This window comes from Leucoraja erinacea, chromosome 8, assembly GCF_028641065.1.
Source record: "Leucoraja erinacea ecotype New England chromosome 8, Leri_hhj_1, whole genome shotgun sequence".
NCBI classification, from domain to species: domain Eukaryota; kingdom Metazoa; phylum Chordata; class Chondrichthyes; order Rajiformes; family Rajidae; genus Leucoraja; species Leucoraja erinaceus.
Window position 1 is genome coordinate 25,563,172 of NC_073384.1, and position 25,935 is coordinate 25,589,106.

General features: G+C 45.8%; 1 protein-coding gene across 1 annotated transcript in view; it reads right to left on the minus strand.

The window, feature by feature from the left end:
• Positions 1-8,999: 8,999 nt before the first annotated feature.
• Positions 9,000-25,935, minus strand: part of LOC129699450 (cation channel sperm-associated auxiliary subunit epsilon-like) — a 77,145-nt gene continuing 60,209 nt past the window's right edge. The window contains exon 6 of the mRNA XM_055639257.1: positions 9,000-11,582. Coding sequence (XP_055495232.1) covers positions 11,544-11,582 — 39 coding nt within the window. The 3' untranslated portion in view covers positions 9,000-11,543. The remainder of the gene's footprint in view (positions 11,583-25,935) is intronic.

Here is a 25,935-nt window from a genome sequence, read left to right on the forward strand (position 1 = left end):
CTAGGCTTCACTATTGACACGATTCACATGACTGTCACTCTGCCCAGAGACAAAACAGTTTCACTCATTGAAGCTTGTAGCCATTTAATTGCTACACCGCAACCTAGAATACGGCATGTAGCCAGAGTTATTGGCTCTATAGTAGCAGCATTCCCGGCTGCCCAACATGGGCCCTTGCATTATCAAAATCTACAAAGAGCAAGGACTCATGCATTACGCCTTAATAGGGGGCATTATGATCGCAAAATGGATTTACCCGCTGAAGCCAAATCAGAACTTCAGTGGTGGGTTGATAATATTTGGCACAGTCACAGTCCTATCGCCGTAACCAATCCTAACATAACCATTGCAACGGATGCCAGTGCTTTAGGCTGGGGAGCTACTAACTCCATAGACAGCACAGGTGGCAGATGGACTAACTCAGAGGCATCGCTACTACAATCACTGGGCATTAACTTTTTGGAAATGCTCGCCGCCTTTTATGGGCTGAAAGCATATGCATCTGATATGCGGCACGTGCATGTTAGGATTATGATCGACAACACTACGGCAGTATCTTATATCCAGCACATGGGTGGCATTAAATCAGTATCATGCGACAAATTAACTGCTATAATCTGGCAATGGTGTGTCGAGAGACATATTTGGCTATCAGCTGCCTATTTACCAGGCAAGCTAAATTTAGTGGCGGACACCAGGTCACGAAAATTCAACGACAACATCAAATGGATGTTGGACCCAAAATTATTCGCTAAAATTGTTAAGCAATATGGTACGCCAGATATAGATTTGTTTGCGTCTAGGTTAAATCACCAACTACCCATGTATGTGGCTTGGGAACCAGACCCAGAGGCAGCAGCGGTAGATGCCTTCACGCTGGATTGGGGAAATTTCTTTTTCTATGCTTTCCCTCCCTTCTGCCTCATCAGTCGGGTACTCCAGAAAATTCAGGCAGACTCAGCCTCTGGCATTCTGGTCGTGCCCGACTGGCCTACCCAACCATGGTTCCCAATGTTCCACGACATGGTGGTAGAGACACCTATGGTTCTTCATAGCCACCCCCAATTATTGACTCACCCGGTAACTGGCATTAGCCATCCATGCCACCAAAAATTGAAACTCCTGGTTTCCAGATTTTGAACAGGCCTTACCGGGGATTGGGGTTATCAGACAGAACAATCACCACCATGTCGGCATCCCTGCGAGTTTCCACCAAAAAACAGTACCTGACCTTCATCAGGAAATGGGAACAGTACTGTCTGGACGCAGGGACATCCTACAAGACGGCTTCGATCTCGGATGTGCTGGAGTTCCTGGCCCACCTGCACCATGATCTCAAGATGAGCTACAGTGCCATCAATATGGCTCGGAGCGCACTGTCCGCATACCTCATGCCGATAGGACAGCATAGTGTGGGATCCCACCCTCTGGTCATCAGACTCCTTAAGGGGATCTTTAATACCAAACCCCCTACACCTAGATACACCCACATGTGTGATGTGAGTGTAGTTCTGACACACCTTCGAGGTTGGCCTCCAGTGGGATCCCTGAGCCTGGAACAGTCCACTTATAAGACCCTCATGCTCATGGCGCTTGTCTCAGCTCAAAGGGTTCAGTCGCTCCATCAGCTAAATCTGAACTACATGGTGACCACCCCAGATACCATTACTTTCACCATGCCGGGGTTGGTAAAACAAAGTAGACCAGGTACATCAAACTCCCCGTTGATCTTCCGGGCTTACCCTCCAGAACCTAGGCTGTGTGTGGTGACCCACCTTCATCATTATCTAGACACAACCCAAACGCTTAGAGGGAGAGAGAAAGCCTTATGGGTTAGCCACAGAAAGCCTTTTGGACGGGTTACCAGCCAGACATTATCCAGATGGTTGAAACAGGTCCTCAACATGGCAGGGATTAACACAAATGTTTTTAAATCCCATTCAACCAGGGCAGCGTCCACCTCAGCGGCGGATAGGATGCAGGTTCCCCTAGACCACATCCTCAGAGCAGCGGGATGGTCAAGGGAATCGACATTCCAACGATTTTACAGAAAACCGCTGATGGAACAGGACGTCTTTGCGGATAGCATTTTAGAAACCGCAAAGTTATGATTTAAAGCCCATGGGAGCTACTTTTTGTTATAGTTAATAAACATTTCTTTTATAACTAAACAAACTTGTTGGTCTTTAGCTACCACTTCCTCCCTCGATGATCTTTCGGCAGTGAGTGATATAACTGTTACACGGTTTGAAATCACAGACCTTTGAAGTCTTCACGTAGTCACTCACGTGACTCCGAAGTAAAATAGTAAGATTAAACGAGTACTTACCAGTACGAAGTTTGATCTGTATTTTATGAGGAGTTACGATGAGGGATTACGTGCCCTCCGCTCCCACCCTCATTATATAGATCAAATTCGGACTAATGTCTCGTTGGTCTTTACTATCTTTACTTCAACTAGTGTCTATCTGTGATTCCACACCGCTGCTTGGAAGTATGCCGCGCCTGCGCGCTGGGTGGGTTCTTCACGTAATCCCTCATCGTAACTCCTCATAAAATACAGATCAAACTTCGTACTGGTAAGTACTCGTTTAATCTTACTATTCTTATTTCATTACATTTACTATTCTCGCCACACTTGCGATTCAAAGTCTGGGTACATTGCTCTGCCATACGATGATTATTCGACAGATTAACACTTTCTTGTTTGAAAGATAAGCCCACACAATAGTGTCCATCAGTTTTCACTGAGTAGTTCATAACATCCATGAACTTCAACTCTTCATTTGACATCTCTTCAGATGGCTTGCTGGTACATGCATTAGGGTCATGATTGTATGGCTTCGTCACTGGCTTTTCTAATTTATCAGTAGACATTTGATTTACAGGAATGGCAGGACAATTCTTCTGATTTCCGATCTTGTGGTTCCTTTTCAAGGAGCCATAGATAACCCATCCAAGTCGGGTTTTCGTAGCATATGGTCCATTGCCTTGGCTCCTAACAATCTGTATAGGTTCCAAAGCCTTCAAAACATTCATTCCGATAAGTAGATCAACACTAGAATTTATTTCAGATATCTTTACACCCTTCAGGTTAGGCCATTGCTTTAAGTTTTCATGTCTTGGTATATGTTGATGACCAACAGGCATAGTTCCATGCGTAAACACTTCAGATATTGGTATGAAATTATCTTCATCCAAACTGGATATCTCCATACTCATAATGTAATGACTCATGCTCTTTTTATTTTTAGTCATGGTATGTAATCGAATCTTAGTCTCGTCTCCTGTGATATTCAATCTTCTCGTCAGGTTTTCTGTGCAAAAGGTAGTCGAACTTCCATGATCCAGAAAAGCATATGTTTGCAACACTGTATTCGTCTTACCATTCCTTACCTGTACTGGTAAGATAGAAAAATTACAAGCTTCAACCCCGGCCCCAATACGAGCAGTTACTTGAGGCGAGGTGATAGCATTTCTAGTAGTTGGCTTCTTGCCATGTTCGGTTAACTCTGGTTCATCTTCTATTTGCTATGGTATTTTATCATCTGTTTACTCCAGTTCTTCTTCTTCCCAGTGCTCTGGTAGCTCTTCTTCAGTGTGAAGTACTTCAGGATGATATTGCTTGCACTCATAACAAATTATAGGACTCTTATAGTCTCTTACCATATGTCCTTTTTTCAAACATCCAAAACAGATTCCCTTCTCTTTCAAGAAATCCATCTTGTCTTCACATTCTTTCATCTTGAATCTATGACACCATCTTATGGTGTGACCAACTTCATCATATTACAAACAAAATACTATTTGTTTGCTAGTAGACACATTCCCTATCTTTCTATCTGTCTTTTCCACAGGTATGGTTGATGAATAGAAATTCTGAATCAATGCTATAAGATTGTTCTGTGACAGGTTGGCCAGGTAGACTGAAACAAAGGACATAAGATGGCTGCTGGCCAGGCTTGCTGGAACAGGCTGGAACAGGCTGTTAGGAGGGAATACACAATGTCTTGCAGTTACTGCGTAGTCATGAATAAAGAATCACAGGCCCAGTCTGACAAGATTGAGGAATACACACCCCCCCCCCCCCCCCCCCCCCTTGCCTGGAAGACTAAGGGATGTACTGGTCTGAGATTGTGTGTGGTTCCTCTTTCATCCCCTTATATGTACATACTTGGTTTCCTGTATTCTTCGTACGTGTCGGTTCTTTGATCGGGGGAATGTGGGAGGTGCTAAACGGTGGCATTAACATATAAAGAGCCTTGCAATTAAGGGCAGGCAGCTTGACTCTTTGCTAGGTTGTTAACCTGTGTGAAGACTCCTGCTCAATAAACGTACGTTTAAAGCAACCCCGGTGCCTGGTCGATTATTGTCGAAACAACCGATGTGAGAGAGAAACGTGAATCAACATGGTCATGATAGCAAAACTATTTCTCATAGGTTCAGATCTTTCTTCAGTTTTGGTAAAGGTAGAAGCTTTAATAGTTGCAAGTGGTTTGTGCTCTTCAATAGTCCAGTGTGGTTCTAACATGTTCCATACTTCCCTGTCCAAGAATTCCACCAGGTCTGGTAGCCTGGCTACTTGTTTCCTTTCTTCTCTTATTTTGCCTGCTTCAACTCTCCACTTTTATCTCATTATTCTGGGCAGTTTGTTAAAGATGATTCTTGTATTACTCGGAAGATTCATTTCTTCCATGTGGCCGAGATTTCTTATCGAGCTACAACAATTTCTCACAAATATTGCATAATTACTCAATGCTTCCCCATCTTCTAACTTGATTTCTTTCCAAGCATGGGCCTTCTCCATGTAACCATTAGCAAACCTGTGTTCATCACCAAAACGTTCTTCAAGTAATCTTCTCCTTTTTATTAGCCATGGTTGCCTTGCTCTTTCTGACAACTTTCTACAAATTCTTTCACACTTCCATTTGTGTACTTCACCAGAAATTGTAAGCGCTCTTTATCATCCATAACTTTCATTTCTAATATTTATTTTAATGCCTTTACGAAGGCTTCATACTGCAAAGGATCGCCACCATACATAGGAACTTCTACTGGTGGTAAAACAAGAGAAATATTTTGTCGAGCTATGATCTCGTTGAATTCAGATTGCCTATTCAATAGTGCCAATAATCCATCCTGGTAACTCTGTCTTGGCTCCACCTGTTGATAAACAGGCCTTTGTGATTCAAACTGGCTTGCTTGAGCCTGTACTTCAGGCCTCAGAAAAGCGAGGTCTGCAATTGGGTTTGTCTCGAGCATCCATAGACGCTCCAATCGTAGTTTGTTTCAATCTAGCACTCATTTGCTGAGATGAAGTTTCACCCATCTTCCTCTGTTCGAATGGGTTTTCGAAGCCCTGAAATCCAGTAGACCTCGATTGTCCAGAGCTCAACGTCCTCGACAATCTGGAGCTGCATCTTGACCCCTCACTTTCCAGTAGCTCCTTCTTTGCTTTGACCACCGCCATCTTTGTGTCTAGTTCCAGTTGTTCCTTTTGTCGCCTCAGCTCCTCCTGCTGTTGCGTCATCTCTTCTTGTACTTCCTCAATCTCATGTTTCCTTCTCAATGCATCCGTTTCTATTGAGAGAGCAGCTAGCTCAGCTTTAGTTCCCAATTGAGCATGTCCTTGATACCGAACGGGCTGAAGAACCAGATTTAAATCCTGAACTATCTGAGCTGCTACTGCAGCCTCTGCTGCTGCTGTTGGCTTTTTTGGCCGCAGACTTTGCAGGCAGTAATGAAGGCGTGGCCTTTGCCATTCGTAGTTGGGCTACGGGGGTCTTCAACTGAGGCTCTTCTCGCTTGAAGATTCTTCAGTACTTTCACAATCGGACTCGCTGTCCGAGATGGTACTGGCTTTCTTGGCTACAGGCTTCTGAGTGGCAACAGCCGCCTTGGCCAGTGTAGGGTCAGCTTTCATCTGTACAATTGTTGTGGCAGATTTTAGGGTTGCCTCTTCATCACTACTATCTGAGGTGTCGTCTGACAAGTCACTGATTTCCATTTTACTCACTCCTGCGGCTAGTTTCTTCTTGGTCAAGCCTTCTTTTCCATCCTGGACCTTAGGAGGTGGTACATCAATGGTACCCGGATGTGGCTCCAACAGACAAGAAGCCGAAGCAATGAAGTCGAAGCCAAAGAACCGAATAGAAACAAGGACGAAACGACAATGAACCGAAAGAGTCCGAAAGTGAAACGCCTACTATCCGTAAGGATGGGACGCCTAAATGCAAACTAGCCGAAAGGGCAGGACGACTAAAAGCCAACAAACTGAAAGGTTGCATCCCCTAAAAGCAAACTTACCGAATGACGACTCTGTCCAAATGCCACCTACCCGTAAGGCGGCGTCGCCTACAGGCCAAAGGACCGACTGCTGCTCAACAGAAAAGTCCAATGACGGGCTTGACGTTGCCGGGGGGCGGGACTTTGCAGCGGTTGGTCCAGACCCCCATGTCAATCACATCACTGTGAAGGCATGAACATTGTCCCAAACCTCCACTCCACCCAGCCCACAGCCCGCGGAGGGTAGACGTGGGAGAGTGGGGCTGTCCCGAGGAATGCACACCTTCGGCTGCTTTCAACTTGGTGCTTGGATTCAGATTACCCAGTCACCTATGGCTTGTGTGGGAAAATGAACCGCACACTCCCGTCTCCCCCCCTTCTCTCACCCCTCTTCTCTCTCTCCCCCTCTCTCTCTCTCTCCCTTCTCTCTCTCTCTCTCTCTCTCTCTCTCTCTCCCCCTTCTCTCTCCCCTTCTCTCTCTCTCTCTCTCCCCTCTCTCTCTCTCTCCCTCTCTCTCTCTCTCTCTCTCTCTCTCTCCTTCTCTCTCTCTCTCTCTCTCTCTCCTCTCTCTCTCCCTCTCTCTCTCTCTCCTCTCTCTCTCTCTCTCTCTCTCTCTCTCTCTCTCTCTCTCTCTCTCTCTCTCCCTCTCTCTCTCTCCTCTCTCTTCCCCTTCTTTCTCCCTTCTCTCTCTCCCCTTCTCTCCCCTTTCGCTCTCTCCTCCATCTCTACCCGCGGGAGCATCCCACAGACACTGACCGCGATGCATCGCCATCGGACCCCAACCTCCACACCAGGGTGATCCACCCCCCCGACCCCCGGACATTGACACCCACACCAGGGTGATTCACCTCGGCTGCAGGGACAGACAGTTTATTACCGTCTCGGTACAAAACTGGCAGCATCTGGAGAGAAGGAATGGGTGACGTTTCATGCCGAGACCATTCTTCAGAGTGCATCTGAAGGGTCTCAACCCGAAACGCCACACATTCCTTCTCTCCAGAGATGCTGCCTGTTCAGCTAAGTTACTCCAGCATTTTGTGTCTATCTTTGGTGTGACAGTTGTAAGAACGATTTATATATGTAATACATGGTATACATTTATACATGGCTAATTAACTGGTGTATATCATGTATTACATGTATAAATCGTTCTTACATTCGGGAACATGGCATCGTTAACTGATGGCATTATTTCCCTGTCCTAACGGCCTTTGTCTTAGCCAGTGATTACATCTATTCCATCCCTCCCTCGCAAAGATGTGGGATTTCAATTTGAGCGCACTTGTTTGAATAGATGCAAGCGGCATGTACAGCTTCTCTCCTGGGCGTGCAATACACGCAGCCGATGAAATGAGACAATTGTCACACCAAAGATAGACACAAAATGCTGGAGTAACTCAGCTGAACAGGCAGCATCTCTGGAGAGAAGGAATGGGGTGGCGTTTCTGGTCGAGACCCCTCAGACGCACTCTGAAGAATGGTCTCGGCACGAAACATCACCCATTCCTTCTCTCCAGGGATGCTTTGTGCATGGGAGCTCGGGTGCGTTCCGCAAACACTGAGACTGTAATAAATAGACTGTCTGTCCCCACGGCTGTGGGAGTCAAAGTCCGGGGGTCGGGGGGAATTACCCTGGTGTGGAGGTTGGGGTCCGATGGCGGTGCATCGTGGTCAGTGATGGTGGAGACGGAGGAGAGAGAGAAGGGGTATAGAAGGGGAGAGAGATAAGTGAGGGGGGTGGGGTGGGTAGGGGGAGAGAGAGAGAGAGAAAGGGGAGAGAGAGAGAAGGGGAGAGAGGAGGGGGAGAGAGAGGGGGGGTGGGAGGAGGGGAAGAGAGAGGACAAGAGAGAGGAGGAGAGGAGAGAGAGAGTGAGAGAGAGAGTAGGAGAGAGAGGAGGGGAGAGAGGAGGAGAGAGAAGAGGGGAGAGAGAAGGGAGAGAGAAGGGAGCGGGGAGAGAGGGGGAGAGAGAGAAGAGGGGAGAGAGAAGGGGGAGACGGGAGCGTGGGGTTCATTTTCCCACACAAGCCATAGGTGACTGGGCCATCTGAACCCAAGCACTAAGTTGAAAGCGGCCGAAGGTGTGCATCGCTCGGGACAGCCCCCACTCTCCCACGGCCACCCTCCACGGGCTGCGGGTCGGGTGGAGCGGAGGTTTGGGACAATGTTCATGCCTTCACAGGGGTCTGGACCAATCGCTGACAAGTCCCGCCCCCGGTAACGTCAAGTCCGTTATAGGACTTTTCTGTTGAGCGGCAGTCGGTCCTTTGGCTTATAGGCGATGCTGCCTTTCGGGTAGGTGGCGTTTCGACAGAGTGGCCATTCGGTATGTTTGCTTTTAGGCGACGCAGCCTTTCCATTCGTTGGCTTTTAGGCATCCTGCCCTTTCGGTTAGTTTGCATTTAGGCGTCCCATCCTTTCGGTTAGTAGGCTTCGGACTCTTTCGGTTTATTGGCGTTTCGGCCTCGTTTCTATTCGGTTCTTTGGCTTCGACTTCTTTGCTTCGGCTTCTTGTATGTCGGTGCCGCGTCCGCACACGACAGCACTGTACGAACTTTGTTGTGTTTTGGGTTTCGCAGGAGACTCATCATCTGAACTTTCAGACTGTTCACTGCTTGAATTTTCATCTTCCATTCTGGCACCTTGTTGCTTCGCACTTCCAGCTAATAAGCTCGTAAGTTGTGATATAATTTCAGATAACCAAATCTCTGCCTTATCAATGAAACCATTAGATATCTTCTACTTGTCTTCCCAGCACTGGGTGTGTCTTATGGCTTCTTCCCGAGACGGCTGTGAACACAGCAATACATTCTGTTTCTTTGCAACCTCTTCGCAGAGGTTCCATAGTTGGCTCATATTAGATTTCACCTTGATCATGTTCTGTTCTGATTCCATTAGTGTCTTCTGTGTATCAATTAATCTGTTAACCTACAACCATAATTTGTTTCTCTCTCTCTCGGTTTCTCTCAAGCAGGCAGTATGTGTATTATTTGTTTCTTGAAGTTGTCTAATTGATCTTTCATCACCACCTTTTGGTTCATTTGGCATGGCTCTTTCTTCATCTAATTCCATGATTTTAAAGAGGTCTTGGCAGATTGCCAAGTCTTTAAATTAATCGAACAAAAGTCTCTGCTAGTAGCTCTGGCCTTACTTTGTCAACATTTTTTTCAAAACCATAACATACTGATAATGTAGAGAACATCTCAAAGATGATGCTAATTCAAATGATATGCGCTTATCAAGCAATTCAAAACAATCCAAGGTTGGTCTGGCTAGAATCTCCAGACAAATTGAAAAAACATTTTCTGATGGCTCTGTTACAGAAGTCTTTTAAAATTAACTGTGATTTCAAATTCAAAGAGTAATTAACGCTGTCCTCACAAATCCTTTGATGTCTTCAGATAAGTCTTGATGCTGTCGATAGACCTCAAGGCCCTTCAATGGCCCTTCAATCCCTCCTGGAACCACTTTCTTCTGGCTAAAAACTCTCAGAGAATCTTAGCCAATCTTTTGTCCATCTCTGGGACTTGTTTCGCTCTTGTGACGGAGGTATTATTCAATTTAATCTCTGTCCCTCTCTCTGGGACTGGTATTCAACCTTCAACTTAATGTAGCGGCAGATTTTCATATCTTTCAGGAAATTAGCACCCAGCCGCTAAATGGATGAGCATGGTTGAAGGGGTTGTCTTCAAAACCCATGTGAGCTCACTCACAGAGCTTCTTCAAAACACAGTCTTTTGATGACTAAATGCTTTATTGCTGATAGAAAACAGTAAGATACATCCAAACTTCTTCAGACTCATTGTTACAATCTTCATCAAACTCCAGCTTATTACTTTAAACATTAGAAAACTCCTCGTGTCCCATTACATTGGAATAATTTCCTTTTGATCTCGCATGGACCCCGCGTTAACCTTCCCCATCGTCTATCCAAACTAATCTAAAAGTTAAACTTCTGTGCAAGCATCAAAGCTCCAAACACGCCCGAAAACACAGGATAAATCCCACCCGCAATATAACGGGCAGTCTAAAATTTAAAGGCACATGCCATCATCAATGACATGCAAAACAGGCCAAATGGCCACTACACCAATCAAACGCAGCAAAATTCTAACTAAAATGAGGAAAGAACAAGCCCAGATAGTATACTTACAGGAAATCCATCTAAATGACAAAGAACACGAAAAACTTAAAAGAATGGGTTTTACTAACCTCTTTTTCTTGAATATACATTTCGGGATGTAGGAGAGGAGGCGCTACTGTCATCTCAAGCAAGTTAAATTTGGAGAAAGTATTTGAAATGAGTAATAAGGAGGGTAGATTTATTTTTGTAAGGGGGAATATAGATGGGAATCAAGTTATGTTGCTGAATGTATATGCGCCACCTGGAAGTGATTTTAATTTTTTTTTTTTAATATTAATTTTATTAGAAGCAATTGTACAAGGAGAAAGTAATCGACATAACAATTATACAATTTTCGTACAGCTTCAGTTTTAACATTTTATAAACTAATAAGTAAATCAGAAAAAAGAAAAAAGGAAAGAAGGGAAAGGAAAAAGAAAAGAAAGAATTTCGAAAAAGATACGAAAAAGAAAGAAGTAAAACCCCTGTACTAACGAAGAAGTGATAACGTAGAGGTCTCTCTCCCTATTTTGTGGGATGCTTTGAAAGCTGTCCTAAGAGGAAATATTATAGCAATATTTTCATATAAGAAACAAATAAGGAATAATACATTTGAGGATTTGCAAAATAAGCTGAAGGAACTAGAAAGGAAACACAAATTGATGCTGGTGTGGAATACATTGGACGTTGGAGGCCGGTTCTCTGGATACTTTCAAGAGAGAGCTAGATAGGGCTCTTGAAGATAGCCGAATCGGGGGATTATGGGGAGAAGGCAGGAACAGGGAACGGGGGATGATTGGCCATGATCACATTGAATGGCGGTGCTGGCTCGAACGGCTGAATGGACTACTCCTGCACCTATTGTCTATTGAATACTAGGAATGAAATCAATAATCTGGCTGCATAAGAAATCAAGAAAAAGTTAATGTTCCTGAAGCAGAGTCACTATGAAAGTGGTTCTATATCTATGAAAGTATTGGTGTGGAAACTGACAAAAAAAAAGATAACTGAAAATACTGTTCACAGAATCAGAGACCCAAGAACAAAAATATTGAAAAGGAAATTAAATGAAATTCAGGAAGCCTTTGAAGTATTCTAAAGAACTATGTATTCTGAAGTTCCAGGAGGTAGCCAAACTCAAGTAGACACCTTTCTGAATTCTTTAGATTTGCCCACCTTAAATGAAGAACAAAACAAGACAATAACTGGAGACATAACAGAGGGTGAATTAAAAATTGCAATTAGTAGGCTCAAGCTGAGCCAGTCACCAGGATCTGATGGTAATACGGCAGAATGGTATAAGGAATTCAGAGATGAGTTAACACCTATCATACTCCGCACATTAAACTGGGTTTTACCAAAGGCACAAACACCACCGAGCTGGAGGGAGGCAATTATCTCTGCCATACCAAAAGAAGGTAAAGATGAAACAAACTGTGGGTCATTTAGACCAATATCAGTTCTTAATGTAGATTATAAATTATTCACGGTTAGAACAGTTCTTGCCTAAATTAATACACAATGACCAGCCAAGTTTTATTCGGCAACGTCAAACACAGGACAATATACGACGGACACTACATATTGTGGACTACATTCAAAAAAATAAAATTGAAGCAATAGTGATAAGTGTGGACGCTGAAAAGGCATTCGACTCTTGTGAACTGGAATTTTCTCTATCGAGTTCTACATAGATCTGGCCTGCATGACACTATTATTAAAACCATACAGGCACTATATAATAAGCCCACTGCTATAATTAAAGTTAACGGATATTTATCAAAGAGTTTTTCTCTAGAAAGGGGTTCAAGACAGGGATATGCTTGGTCACCATTACTCTTTGCATTATATTTGGAACCACTAGCTCAATATATAAGAAAAAATGTAGAAATAAAAGGTATTACTATTCAAGGGACTGAACATAAATTGGCCTGTTATGTGGATGACATTTTGATTTATTTGGAGCAACCAACAAACTCTCTACCTAAACTGATGCAATCACTCGAACAATACGGTCAACTATCAGGATACAAGATTAACATAGGTAAAAGACAACTGCTTACATACAACTACAGCCCATCAGGAGAAGTCAGAAGTAGGTACCCTCTGGCATGGCAAGCAGAACATCTCAAATATTTGAGCATTATTATACCAAGGGATTTTACAGAACTATCAGAATGCAACTATTCACCTATATACCAAAATATTAAGGAGGATATAGCTAGATGGAACCTAATTCCTTTCTTAAGTCTCAGCTCGAGAATTGAATCTATTAAAATGAACATATTGCCAAGACTGTTATATTTATTTCAGACCCTACCAATAGACATTAACCAAAAACAATTTAATGAATGGGACAAAACATTGTCAAGATATATATGGCAAGGTAAAAGGCCTAGAACCCATCTCAAAACCTTACAGTTAACAAAAGAAAAGGGGGGGGGGGGGGTCTACCCTCTCGCAAAGACTATTATCAGGCAGCACAGTTAAGACCCATGATATGCTGGTGCAACCCATCATATGATGCTCAATGGAAAAATATTGAAGAGAGAACGCTCGCCATTCCTGTACAAGCGATCATAGCTGGCAGCAACCTACAAAACTATATAAATGCTATTGAAAATCCTTGTGTAAAATTGACTTAAAATATGGAAAACAGTTATAACAGAGTACGATTTTGGGGAAGACATATAATCCTTAAATGGTGCACATATGACACAGACTTTACTCCTAATAAATTAGATAGTAGGTTTAAAGAGTGGACAGTTAAAGGCATAACTGCTCTTTGTAACATAATGAAAGAAGGAACACTGTTAAGTTTTGAAATGCTTAAAGAAAATTCCTGTTAGAAAAAGAAGACTTCTATCGATACTTACAGATGCGGAACTGTTAATAAAAATGTTAAAAAAAATAACGGAGTCGAGTATAGGTTTGATGGGATTATTTAAGAAAGCGTATAACTCAAATACTGGTAGTAAAATTATTTCATGTAAGTATAAAGGGTTACTGAATCTTAAATCATATTCAACCTTATATATTAAAATGAAATGGGAGAAGGAAGGCGGGATAATCATATCCAAGGAAGAATGGACAGCAATATGGAGGTATCAATGAAAGTGTACCAGCTCACAAAACTGTAGGAAGTTTAATTGGAAAAGCCTGATACGGTATTTTATTACGCCTTCTCGAAATCCCATTATGGTGGGAACTCTCCAGTTTGTTGGAGAAAATGTGGAAAGGCAGATCATTACCTGGGATTGCCCTGTTATTAAAGATTTTTGGAGAGAGTTACATGATGCCTTACAAGACATTTTTAGATGTCATATGCCCCTGGAGAGAAAGACCATGTTTTTTTGACATACCTGAAGACTGGTGGAAAAAAGATAATTCATTACTGAATATATTGATGATAGCTGGTAAAAGAAAGCCCTCACAAAGAAATGGTTATCACAGAAGAGCCCAACTCTGAATGCATGGATGAACATCACAATGGACATTTATAAAATGGAGAAAATAACAGCATACGTTAACTTTAAACTGGATTTATTTGTGTCACACTGGGAAAACTGGGTTAACTATGTAACGCCTCGTAGGCCAGACTTTATTTTTACAAATGTTTTATTATATGGTAAAGAAAGGATCTCTCCCTAAGTGTTTGTAGTTTTTACTGTGTTCCTGTTTCTATATTTGTTTTGTACAAATCTCACAAAGAGGCAATTCAAGACAAACATTAGTGGATGATGTATACATATAGTAGCGATGTTACAAAACTTACCTTCACCTGCGCTGCAGTTCTGCCACTGGCCGTGTGCGTGACTTTGGCACCTTGGGGGGGGGGGGGGGAAGGTTGCGGTATTAAAATGCCGATTTCTCCTGCTTATCGGAGGCGGACTTCCTCGGATTGCCAGCTACTGATGAACCATATAACAATTACAGCACGGTAACAGGCCATCTCGGCCCTTCTAGTCCATGCCGAACACTTATTCTCCCCTAGTCCCATCCACATGCACTCAGACCATAACCCTCCATTCCTTTCCCGTCCATATACCTATCCCATTTATTTTTAAATGATAAAGTCGAACCTGCCTCCACCACTTCCACTGGAAGCTCATTCCACACAGCTACCACTCTCTGTGTAATTGGCAGTGTTTTTCCTGCCGATATGGGGTTCATATTCACTGCAATAAGAGCATCTAAATCGTCTATATTTTGTGTTATTGTCTACCCATGGTCAATATTTTTATACTAAACTAGACCAAGTGCAGACCTATTGGGTCTGTTCCCGCAACGCACGGTTGCAAGGGGGTGGACGGCCTGATGTTGTGGCGCAACGCCATGCGCTAGGCGTACGCCGTCAAGACGCTGCGTACGACGTCGAGACGCTGTGTACCATGTCGAGACACTGTGTATGCCCGTCTAGGCACCGCGTACACCCTCAATGTGCTTGTGGGCCGACAGGCCGTTGACACGAGGGATTTTCGGAGAATGTAAGCCAGCGAGGATGGCGAAAAGTAGCGGGGGGAGCAGGGAATCTTTGACTTCGGCCAGCGTGACAGAGCCGGTCCGGGGGGTGGGGGGAGTGGAGGAAGTGAAATCGATGGCGAAATGGGAAAAATGGCGGCGTTTTTGGAGGAGAGCCGGGCGGCAGCAGCCGTTATGGTCGCTGGCCAGCAGGAGGCGAAAAAATTAGTGAGTGGGGAGGGGAAGGATTTTATTAAAAATGTGTACAGAAATCTGATGAGGAGTGGATGAGCGAATGTAAAAGTGAAATCGCTAGCGAAGTGGTAAAATCTTGGCGTTTTTGTATGTGGTTTTCACGGACTAACGAATCAAAGGGCAAAAAAGTACAAAAGGACAAAAAAATTACATACACACACACACACACAGAGTTTTAAAAGTATAATAGACCAAGTGCAGACCCGTTGAGTCTGTTTCGCCAACGCGCGTTTGGGGGGGCTGGGGGCTGCGGCATCACACTCACACTGATCACCCTCCAAACACACAGGCGGGGGGAGGTGGGTGGAGGGGGAGGGGAAGAGGGGAGGGAGGGGAGAGGGGGAGGAGGATACATGAGATTGGGGGGGGGGAGAGAGAAGAGCGGGGTAGGGGGAGCGAGAGGGGGAGAGGGGTAGGGGAAGCGGGTGTGGGATGTGGGATGAGAGGGAGGGGTGGGGAGAGAGACGGTGGGGGATGGAGGGAGAGTGGTGGGGAAGGGGCGAGAGTGGAAGAGTGGGGAGGGAGGGGGAGAGTGGTAGGGGGAAGAGGGACAGAGGGGGTAGGGGGGAAGGGGGGTGGGGGGAGAGAGGGGAGGGGAGGGGGGTGAAAGTGAGTGGGAGAGAGAGGGGTGGGGGGGAGAGAGAGGAGTTGGGTAAGGGGGGAGAGAAGTGGAAGGGTGGGGAGGGAGGGGTAGGGGGAGTGGTGGAAGAGGGACAGAGGGGTAGGGGGAAGGGGGCGGGGGAGGAGAGGGGAGGGGTGGGAGGAGGAGGGGGAGGAGAGGGAGAGGGGTGGGAGAGAGGGAGATGGAGGGGTGGGAGAGAATGGTGTGGGAGGAGGAGGAGGAGACAGTGATGAGGGAGGTGGAGAAAGGTGTGTTGCGGGACAGTGGGAGGGAGGGGGAGGGATGGGGGAGGGAGGGGAGGAGGGAGATGGGGTAGGGGAGGGAGGAGGAAGAGTGTGGAGGGAGGGGAGAGGGGGGTGGGGAGAGAGGAAAAAAGAGTGGGGTGGGAGGGGGAGGGGCAGGGGAAGTCCATCTATTCCACGTTCCCTATCACCCCCATTCCTCTTTCTCTATTCCCACACACGTTATCACGCGCTTCGACATGCTGCGGGGGGGGGGGGCGGGGGGGGCTGGGGCTGGTGCAAAGGCATATGTAAATGAGATCCATTCCGATTGGACATCTGTGAGCATTGGGCATTGTGACATCACACGATGGGACGTTCACCAACATTCTGTGAGGTGTTTTTTTTTACATTTTGACATTTAGGTCAGGGGGAAAGAATTTTATTAAAAATGTGTACTTAAACACAACGACATTTAATGAGGAGTGGATCTGAGGATGTAAAAGTGAAATCTCTACCGAAATGTAAAAAATCTTGGCGTTTCAGCGTGTGTTGTTGGTGGACCAAGGAATCAAAGGGCAAAAATCTAATCTGAAAATGGAATCTGACATACACCCACACACACACAAACACACACACAGTTTTAATATATAGACTAGACCAACTGCAGACCCATTGGGTCTGTTTCACCAACACGCGTTTGCGGGGGGAGGGGGCTGCGGCGTCACACTCACACTAACCACTAAGGGGGAAGGAGGAGAGAAGTGGAAGAATGGGGAGGGAGAGGGGAGAAGGGTAGGGGGAGTGGTGGAAGAGGGAGAGAGGGGTAGGGGGATGGGAGAGAGGGAAGGGGGATGGGGGAGAGGGATGGGGATGGAGGTGAGAGAGGGTGGAAGGAGGAGGGGGAGGAGAGGGGTGAGGAGAGGAAGATGGAGAGGGGTGAGGGAGGAATATGGAGAGGGGTGGAGAGAGGGGTGAGAGAGGGATGGATGTGGGGGAGTCCATTCCCCACTCCCTATCACCCCCCACTCCTCTCCCTCTATTCCCACACTCTCCCTCCTCACCTCCCCCATTCCCCACTCTCCCTCCCTACTCCCTCCTCTCCCTCAAACCTGCCACTCCCGCTCTTCACCTCCCCAGGATCTCGCCTGTCCCCGGTGACCTCCGGATCTGCAGAACCTGCTCGTTCACAGAGAGGGGCACAGAACAGGAACGCAGATGGACAGCGGGAGGGAGAAGGAGTCGGAGAGCCAAATGCCAGCACGCGTCGGGTGGGGAGTGTTGATGTGACTCGGCCGCCTGCAGCCGATGCAAGAGGCGCCGCGCGCGGGAGAGCTGGACAGCAGCCATTTGAAGTTGACAGCAGCCGCTATGGCCAGACGTGTTCGGATCTCGGGTGAGCATACAGTGTAAATGCAGCAGCAGCTTGGCTTCTTTAAATTAATGGTTAACTTTACCATCGCTTCCAGCTGTGAGGTTAGGAGCGGTTAACAGCGGCGATGATTCAGCAGCGATTGGTTCAGTACTGCTGTAGATTTGGGAGGAACAACAGCAGCAACAGATTAGCTAGAGATACCACTGATTGGCTCTAGCCCAAGTGTGAGGAGAGGGGTGAAACCAGTTGAAAACTGAGGAATTGGCTGTGTAAATTGGTAAATAGGCAATTTATCAGTCAATTTAAGCAGGACAGCTCTTTGCGAGCGGCAGTGAGTGAGCGGCCTAGTGAGGGAAGTGCCCTGTGAGAAAAGTGTGAGTCTTTGGCTCGAGAGTCTTCGGAGAGGAGGCTGAGGAGAGGAGACCACGCAATACGCTTGAGAGGCTAAGGATTCTGGGAGAGGCAAAGAGGTTTGCCACGCACTGCAAGGGAGCAGTGGACCAGACAGGAAGAGCGGACGGAATTACCACTAGACAGCCAAACCAGTAGGTAATTTACGGCTGGGGTGAGTACTTTCCCATTTATAGGAGGTAGGATTATATAAATAAGGGGTGTATCAATACAGTAGGGGATTCTTAAATAGGACCAGTTAATTACTTATATAAGATGGGCGGTCAGGAGATGTGCCAATACTGCGAGATGTGGGAATTTGTCGACACCATTGATGTAGAAGATCCCTACAGCTGCAGTAAGTGTTTGAGGCTAGAGGAACTCCAGCTCCGCATTGATGAGCTGGAGACCCAACTTCATACGCTGCGGTACATCAGGGAGGGGGAGTATTACCTGGATGTTTTGTGCCAGGGGATGGTCACACCGACCAGTTTAACTAATTCAGTAGGCAGTGAGCAAGGAAAGGAAGGTGTGGCCATAAGCGAGGCAGGTAGGGGGAACCAGGAGGAGATGCGGCAGGAGCCACAGCCCTTGTCCCTGACGAGCATGACCGAGGCTCTTACTCAATGTAAGGACGGGATCAGGGGCTGTGGGAGGGATGAGCAACCTGGCTGCAGCACCGTGGATCAGGAGGCCATTCAAGAGGGGGGAGTTAGAAGAAATGCCGTAGTGATAGGGGATAGTATTATTCGGGGGGTAGATAAGGTTCTCTGCGGCCAGCAGAACATGTCCCGAAGGCTGTGTTGCCTACCCGGTGCTAGGGTTAAGGATATCTCTGCGATGCTGGAGAGAAATTTGCAGAGGGAGGGGGAGGATCCAGTGGTCGTGGTCCATGTGGGGACCAATGACATAGGAAGGACGAGGAAGGAGGATCTGCTGAAGGAGTTTGAGCAGTTAGGGAATAAATTAAAAAGCAGAACCTCGAGGGTACTGATCTCCGGATTGCTACCTGAGCCACGGGCCAAATCGGCGAGGGTACGTAAAATTAAAAAGCTAAATGCGTGGCTCAAAGACTGGTGTGGGAATAATGGGTTTGGTTTCTTGGGCCACTGGCACCAGTACTGGGACAGGGGGGATCTGTTCTGTAAGGACGGACTTCACCTGAACGGTGCTGGGACTGGGGTCCTGGCAAATCATATAACTAGGGCAGTAGAGAGGTCTTTAAACTAAGTAGCGGGGGGGAGGTATCAAGGGGGGTAATAACGGCAGGGGTAGAGGAAATAGAGCAGGGTATCAGTGGGGAAGCGGAAAGTCAAAATGTGACAGGAGACAGAATGTGTGAAGATAAAGCTTTAGATGTAAAAGGGGCAAAAACGGAAAGGAAGGGTAGTAAAAATCATCTGAAAGTGCTTTATCTAAATGCACGGAGTATTCGTAATAAGATAAATGAATTAACGGTGCAATTAAGTATATATAGTTATGATATCGTGGCCATTACGGAGACATGGCTGCAAGGGGATCAGGACTGGGAGTTAAATATAGAGGGGTACTCGACAATTAGGAAAGATAGACAGGAAAGAAAGGGAGGAGGGGTGGCCCTTTTAATAAGGGAGGGAATAACGGCAATAGAGAGGAAGGATATTGCGTTGAAGGATCAGGATAGTGAAACAGCTTGGGTACAGATAGAGAATAATAATAAGGAAAAAAAAAACACTAGTGGGTGTAATTTATAGACCTCCAAATAGCTGTGACGCTGTTAGTCAGAACATAAATCTGCAAATAGTTGACGCATGTAAAAAGGGAACTGCTGTAATCATGGGGGACTTCAATTTTCATATTAATTGGGCAAACCAAACTGGGCAGGGTAGACTAGAGGAAGAGTTTATAGAATGTATTAGAGACGGGTTCCTAGAACAGTATGTCACAGAACCGACAAGGGGGGAGGCAATCTTGGATCTGGTCCTGTGTAATGAAGCAGGATTAATTAAAAATGTCATAGTTAGGGACTCGTTGGGAACAAGTGACCACAATATGGTCGAATTCCATATTCAAATAGAAGGGGAGCAGGTTGAAACTCAGGCTAGGGTGCTTAGTCTAAATAAGGGGGATTATGAAGGTATGAGGACTGAGCTGATCAAAGTTGACTGGGATAGCAGACTCAAGAATAAGACGGTACATGAGCAGTGGTGTACGTTTAAGGGTATACTGTATAACCTTCAAGAAAAATTTATTCCTATGAAGAAAAAAAGGGGTAAGGGTAAGAACAGTCAGCCATGGCTCAGTAAAACTATAAAGGATAGTATTCGGCTGAAGGCAAGGGCATATAAGGTAGCCAGAGATAGTGGGAGGGTAGAGGATTGGGAAGCATTTAAAGGTCAGCAAAAAATAACTAAGAGATTAATTAAGACGGGGAAAATAGACTATGAAAGGAATTTAGCGAACAACATAAAAACTAATAGTAAGAGTTTTTATAGCTATATAAAAAGAAAAAGGGTGGCTAAGGTGAACGTTGGTCCATTGGAGGGTGAGACTGGAGAGTTGTTGGTGGGGAACATGGAAATGGCAAAGGCATTAAACGAGTATTTTGTATCAGTCTTCACCATAGAAGACACAAAAAATATTCCAACGCTGGATAAACAGGGGGCGGTAGGAATGGAGGAGCTAAATACTATTAAGATCACCAAGGAGGTGGTATTAGGGAAATTAATGAGACTGAAGGAGGATAAATCCCCTGGGCCTGATGGATTACATCCAAGGGTCTTGAGGGAGATAGCGGTGGGGATTGTGGATGCATTGGTGATAATTTTCCAAAACTCCCTGGAGGCAGGAACGGTCCCAGTGGATTGGAAAATGGCCAATGTAACACCTATATTTAAAAAAGGAAGTAAACAGAAGGCGGGTAACTATAGACCGGTTAGTCTAACATCGGTGGTGGGTAAAATGTTAGAGACAATTATTAAAGAAACACTAACGGGGCACTTGGATAAACATGACTTCATCGGACAGAACCAGCATGGTTTTGTGAAGGGGAAGTCCTGTTTAACGAATCTGCTCGAATTCTTTGAGGAAGTAACAACCCGGGTGGATAAAGGGGAACCGGTGGATGTGGTATACTTGGACTTCCAAAAGGCTTTTGACAAGGTGCCACATAAGAGACTATTGCTAAAAATAAAAAATTATGGGATTGGGGGTAATATATTAGCATGGGTAGAGGATTGGCTAACAAATAGGAAGCAGAGAGTGGGGATAAATGGTTCATACTCGGGATGGCAACCGGTAACTAGCGGGGTTCCGCAAGGGTCGGTGCTGGGACCCCAGTTGTTCACAATTTATATAAATGATTTGGAGGAGGGAACCAAGTGTAATATATCAAAATTTGCGGACGATACAAAAATGGGAGGAAAAGTAGGGGATGAGGAGGATAGGAAGAGTCTGCAAAAGGATATAGATAAGCTAGGTGAGTGGGCAACAACTTGGCAGATGAAATTTAATACTAATAAATGTGAAGTCATTCACTTTGGGAAAAAAAATGATAGGGCAAGTTATTTTCTAAATGAGGAGGAGCTGCGTTGTAATGCAACGCAAAGGGATCTAGGGGTATTAGTACATGAATCACTGAAAGTTAGTATGCAGGTGCAGCAAGCAATCAGGAAGGCCAATGGAGTTTTGGCCTTTATTGCTAGGGGGATTGAGTATAAAAACACGGAGGTCTTGCTGCAGCTGTACACAGTATTAGTGAGACCACATTTGGAATACTGTGTACAGTTCTGGGGTCCATACTTAAGAAAGGATGTACTAGCCCTGGAGGCAGTGCAGCGAAGGTTTACAAGATTAATTCCTGCAATGAGGGGATTGACATATGAGGAAAGGTTAAGTAGGCTGGAACTCTACTCTTTGGAGTTTAGAAGAATGAGAGGCGATCTCATTGAAACATATAAGATCGTGAGGGGCCTTGATCGGCTGGATGCACCGAGGATGTTCCCAATGATCGGGGAAACTAGAACTAGGGGACATAGTTGCAGAATAAGGGGGGGCTCTTTTAAAACTGAGATGAGGAAGAACTTCTTCACCCAGAGGGTGGTTAATTTATGGAATTCACTGCCCCAGGGAGCAGTGGAAGCAGAAACTTTAAATATATTTAAGACTAAAATAGATGTTTTTTTAGCTGCCAAGGGGATAAGGGGCTACGGGGAGAGGGCAGGGATATGGACCTAGGTATGGTTAGTATAGTAAGACCTGAGTGATCTCCTGGACAAGTGTCGATCGCCTAGATTGGGGTCGGAGAGGAATTTCCCGGATTTTTTTCCCGAATTGGACCTGGGTTTTTATCCGGTTTTTTGCCTCCCCCAGGAGATCACGAGGTTCTTGGGGTGGAGAGGGTGATAGCGGTATAAAGGGGAGGGTAGTGTCTTGTGTTCTGTGTCTTGTGTCTACTGTTTGTGGGTAAGTGTGTCTGTTTAGTGTTCAGCCATGAGCGAGTGGCGGTGCGGGCTCGATGGACCTGGTGGTCTGCTCTCGCACCTACTTTCTATGTTTCTATGTTTCTATGAACGGTTGGGGGGAAAAATAGAGTAGAGAGCAGTGGGAGGGGAAGGAGGGAGAGGGGTGAGGAGAGATGGAGAGGGGGAGTGAGGGGGGAAAGGGAGGAGGAGAGGGGTAGGGGAGGGGGTGAGAGAGGGTGGGTGGAGGGGGGAAAGAGGATGGGGGAGAGGGTGGGGCAGGGGGAGAGAGGGTGGGGGGAGTGGGGAGAGAGAGAGGGAGGGGGGAGATAGTGTGGAGGGAGGGGGAGGGGTAGGGGGAAAGAGTGGTGAGGGATGGGGATGGTAAGAGTGAGGAAAGAAGGGAGCGAGAGAGAGAGAGATCAGTTTTAGTCCCATGTATTGTGCAAACAAATAATAATTTTAATTATATAGAGTGGATGTTTCTAGATTAGTTTATGGGAATTAAACATAAAATTCCTTCCATCTGGTATATAAATTCATGACAGTGAGATTGAAAAATCATGTTATATTGTGAATTCTTGTGTGAATGGGATTAGTTTGTTATTTGGATACTTAGGCTATTTTTTTTAGGATAATGTCCTTTTCCTAAGAAATTGAATCTACGGGACATTCTTAATGAGAAAGTAGTGTGCAGAAAGGCATATCATGCGTGGTTTGAAGAGCAAAAACTTGTAGTTTACAATGCCAACATTGAAAAGTTGAGGAAAAACAAGGTGTACAGGTTACAACCTGATGATTCAAGATTCAAGATTCAAGATTCAATTTAATTGTCATTTGGACCCCTTGAGGTCCAAACGAAATGCCGTTTCTGCAGCCATACATTACAAACAAATAGACCCAAGACACAACATAATTTACATAAACATCCCTGTGATGGAAGGCCAAAAAACTTATCTCTCCACTGCACTCTCCCCCCCCCCCCCCCCGATGTCAAAGTCAAAGCCCCCTGCTGGCGATGGCGATTGTCCCGCGGCCATTAAAGCCACGCCGGGTGATGCAAGGTCGCACACCGGGTCTTGGTGTTAGAGCCCCCGGTGTGCGCTCGCAGAGTCCCGCGGCCATTCCAAGCCGCGCCGGGCGGTGCTGTAAGGCCCCGCTCCAGGAGCTCTTCGACCCCGCAACTCGGGCGGGAGAAGTCGCCGTTGCAGGAGCCCTGAAAAGCGGTCTCCCTCCAGGGACCCGCGGGCTCCCGGTGCTGCCGTCCGCCAGACCCGCAGTTGCAGCCTCCGAATCTCCGGAGGCCGGGCCGCAGCAGCAGCAGCAGCAGCGCTCCACCACCACTCCACCCGCTCCGGACTCGGCCAGCTCCGTGACGGCGAGGTGAGTCGGCACCAGAGTCCCCAGTCTTCTCCTGTTGGAGGCCGCTCCTCGTTGCAGCCCCAACGACAACGGAGACCCGACAAAGAAAAGGTCGGGTCTCCCGTGCAGGGAGAGATTTAAAAGTTACCCCCTCCCTCCCACCCCCCCCCCACACACACCCCAACAAAAAATAACAAAAACTACATAGAAACATAGACAAAAAATAATAAAAACGCGGACGGGCTGCAGAGGCCGCTGCTGACGAGAGTCGCGCCGCCTACCCACATGCTGCTGATTATGCCAATGTACCAGCTAGCAACTGATCTTCTCCTTAAAGACTTGGTCTATTGCTAGAAATTGTAATTTATTTACCTATCTGTTATGGATTTACAGCATATAATACAATAATATTAAAGTTCTGATCTTGAGAATATCACATTTTTGAATTTTCAAGGCAGTCTGGGTGTTTATTACTATTTCCATCACAACGGTCAATTTTGTAATTAACTAATTACATGCTTTAATTTCAGGTCATCCAGGTAAGATGTTTTATATTTGTTCCAGAAAGCTTCAATCTATAATAACTGAAAATTTCATTCAGTTCACTTGATTTTTAAGAAAGTTATAGGCTTTTGACTGTCCTCGATCGCAGCTTTTGTGTTAAGAAAAGCAATAGGGAACATGATGCTAATTTCCGAGTATGCAAATGGCATAACATTTTTAATACTGAAGATATGAAAGTGAATTAGGTGTCAAATTAGACTTCTTTTTATGCTTTATCTGATGTGATAAATTGCGGACCTAATTTTACAAAACTCAACATTTTGTAACATTGCTAAATATAGCATTATCCCTGAAACCCGTTTTATGGAAATGTGTTTGCTGTAGAATTCCAATAAAAATATATTTTTAAAAAAGACAAGCAGCTGGTTGACCAACACCGCTTCCCTCTTTCCGGCACTCGCACACAACTCTCTGGACTTGATGGAAATTCCCGAAGTTACCCCCTAACCTCACCTCTTCAGGTCCAAGCATAGAATCAATGTTGTACCATCCCATTCATAGTTACCACCGGCATCAACTGCTGCCTAGCAGGCTTGTCCATTACCATCTCCTGCATTAACGTGGGCATAGTGGTAGAGGAGGGTCCTATATCAAATATTATGGTCCTGCAAACAGGGATGCTACCACAGTGGTGGGCCATTGTCCTGACCCTATGCACACTATTTGAAGATATAACTACCTCTCATGTTACCCTTTCTCAGGTAGTTATAATAATAATAATAATAACTTTATTTATAAAGCACTTTAAACAACTGCAGTTGCCACAAAGTGCTGTACATGAGAACTCATGGACAAGAAGTTATTACAAACCATTAAAAACCGTAAAACAAAGGACTATAAAACAGTAAAAATTAAAAGACATTAAAAGCACTAAAAACAGGAGCAATGTCTCAGCGAGTGTCGAAAGCCAGAGAATAAAAATGAGTTTTTAGGGTGGATTTGAAGATGGACAGTGAGGGGGCCTGTCTGATGTGCAACGGCAAGGTGTTCCAGAGTGCTGGAGCAGCAACAGAAAAGGCTCTATCCCCTCTGAGCTTCCGCTTAGAACTTGGTACCTTAGTTGTGTGCGACATCGCACGGGGCTCCAAAGTTTTTGTAGTGAACAAAATCTTTGCACGACAACGGCCTGTCGAGGAACTGATGGCCAAAGTGGGACAGGCCCAAGACCCTGGCTCGACGCAACATCTCACCTTCAACAGCAGCAGAAGCAGGCAAACGATCGCCGAGCTCGGCCTGGGGCTCATGGCCGTTGCGGTCCGGATCCGCCCCCACTTCTACTCCCTGAGTGGGGCCAAGAAAATTGAAGATAGAAACAAAATGCAGGAGTAACTCAGCGGGACCGGCAGGATCTCTGGAGAGAAGCAATGGGTGACCTTTCGGGTCAAGACCCTTCTTTTCAGACTGAAGAAGAGTCTCGACACAAAACGTCACCCATTGCTTCTCTCCAGAAATCCTGCCGGTCCCACTGAGTTACTCCAGCTTTGTGTTCATCTTCAAATGACGTCACGCTCTCCAGACGGCTGTGCGAACACATGAAATCGCGCCCGACCTTCGCAGGACCATCGCGGTTCAACGCGGCCACGAGGTCACGTAATTTGCGTGCCAAGGACACGTAAGTGGGACAGGCCCTTTAGTTCCCAATCCAGCTACCATCATTAGCCTGATTCCTGCAAATCCTTCGGTGTTCACAATTATAGATTTACAACACGCCTTTATCGCCATCCCATTGCACCCGGACTCTCAGTACTTATTTGCATTTACCTATGAGGGCCAACAATATGCGTGGACTCGGCTTCCACAAGGTTTCGTCCACTCACCTACTATCTTCTCGCAAGTTTTA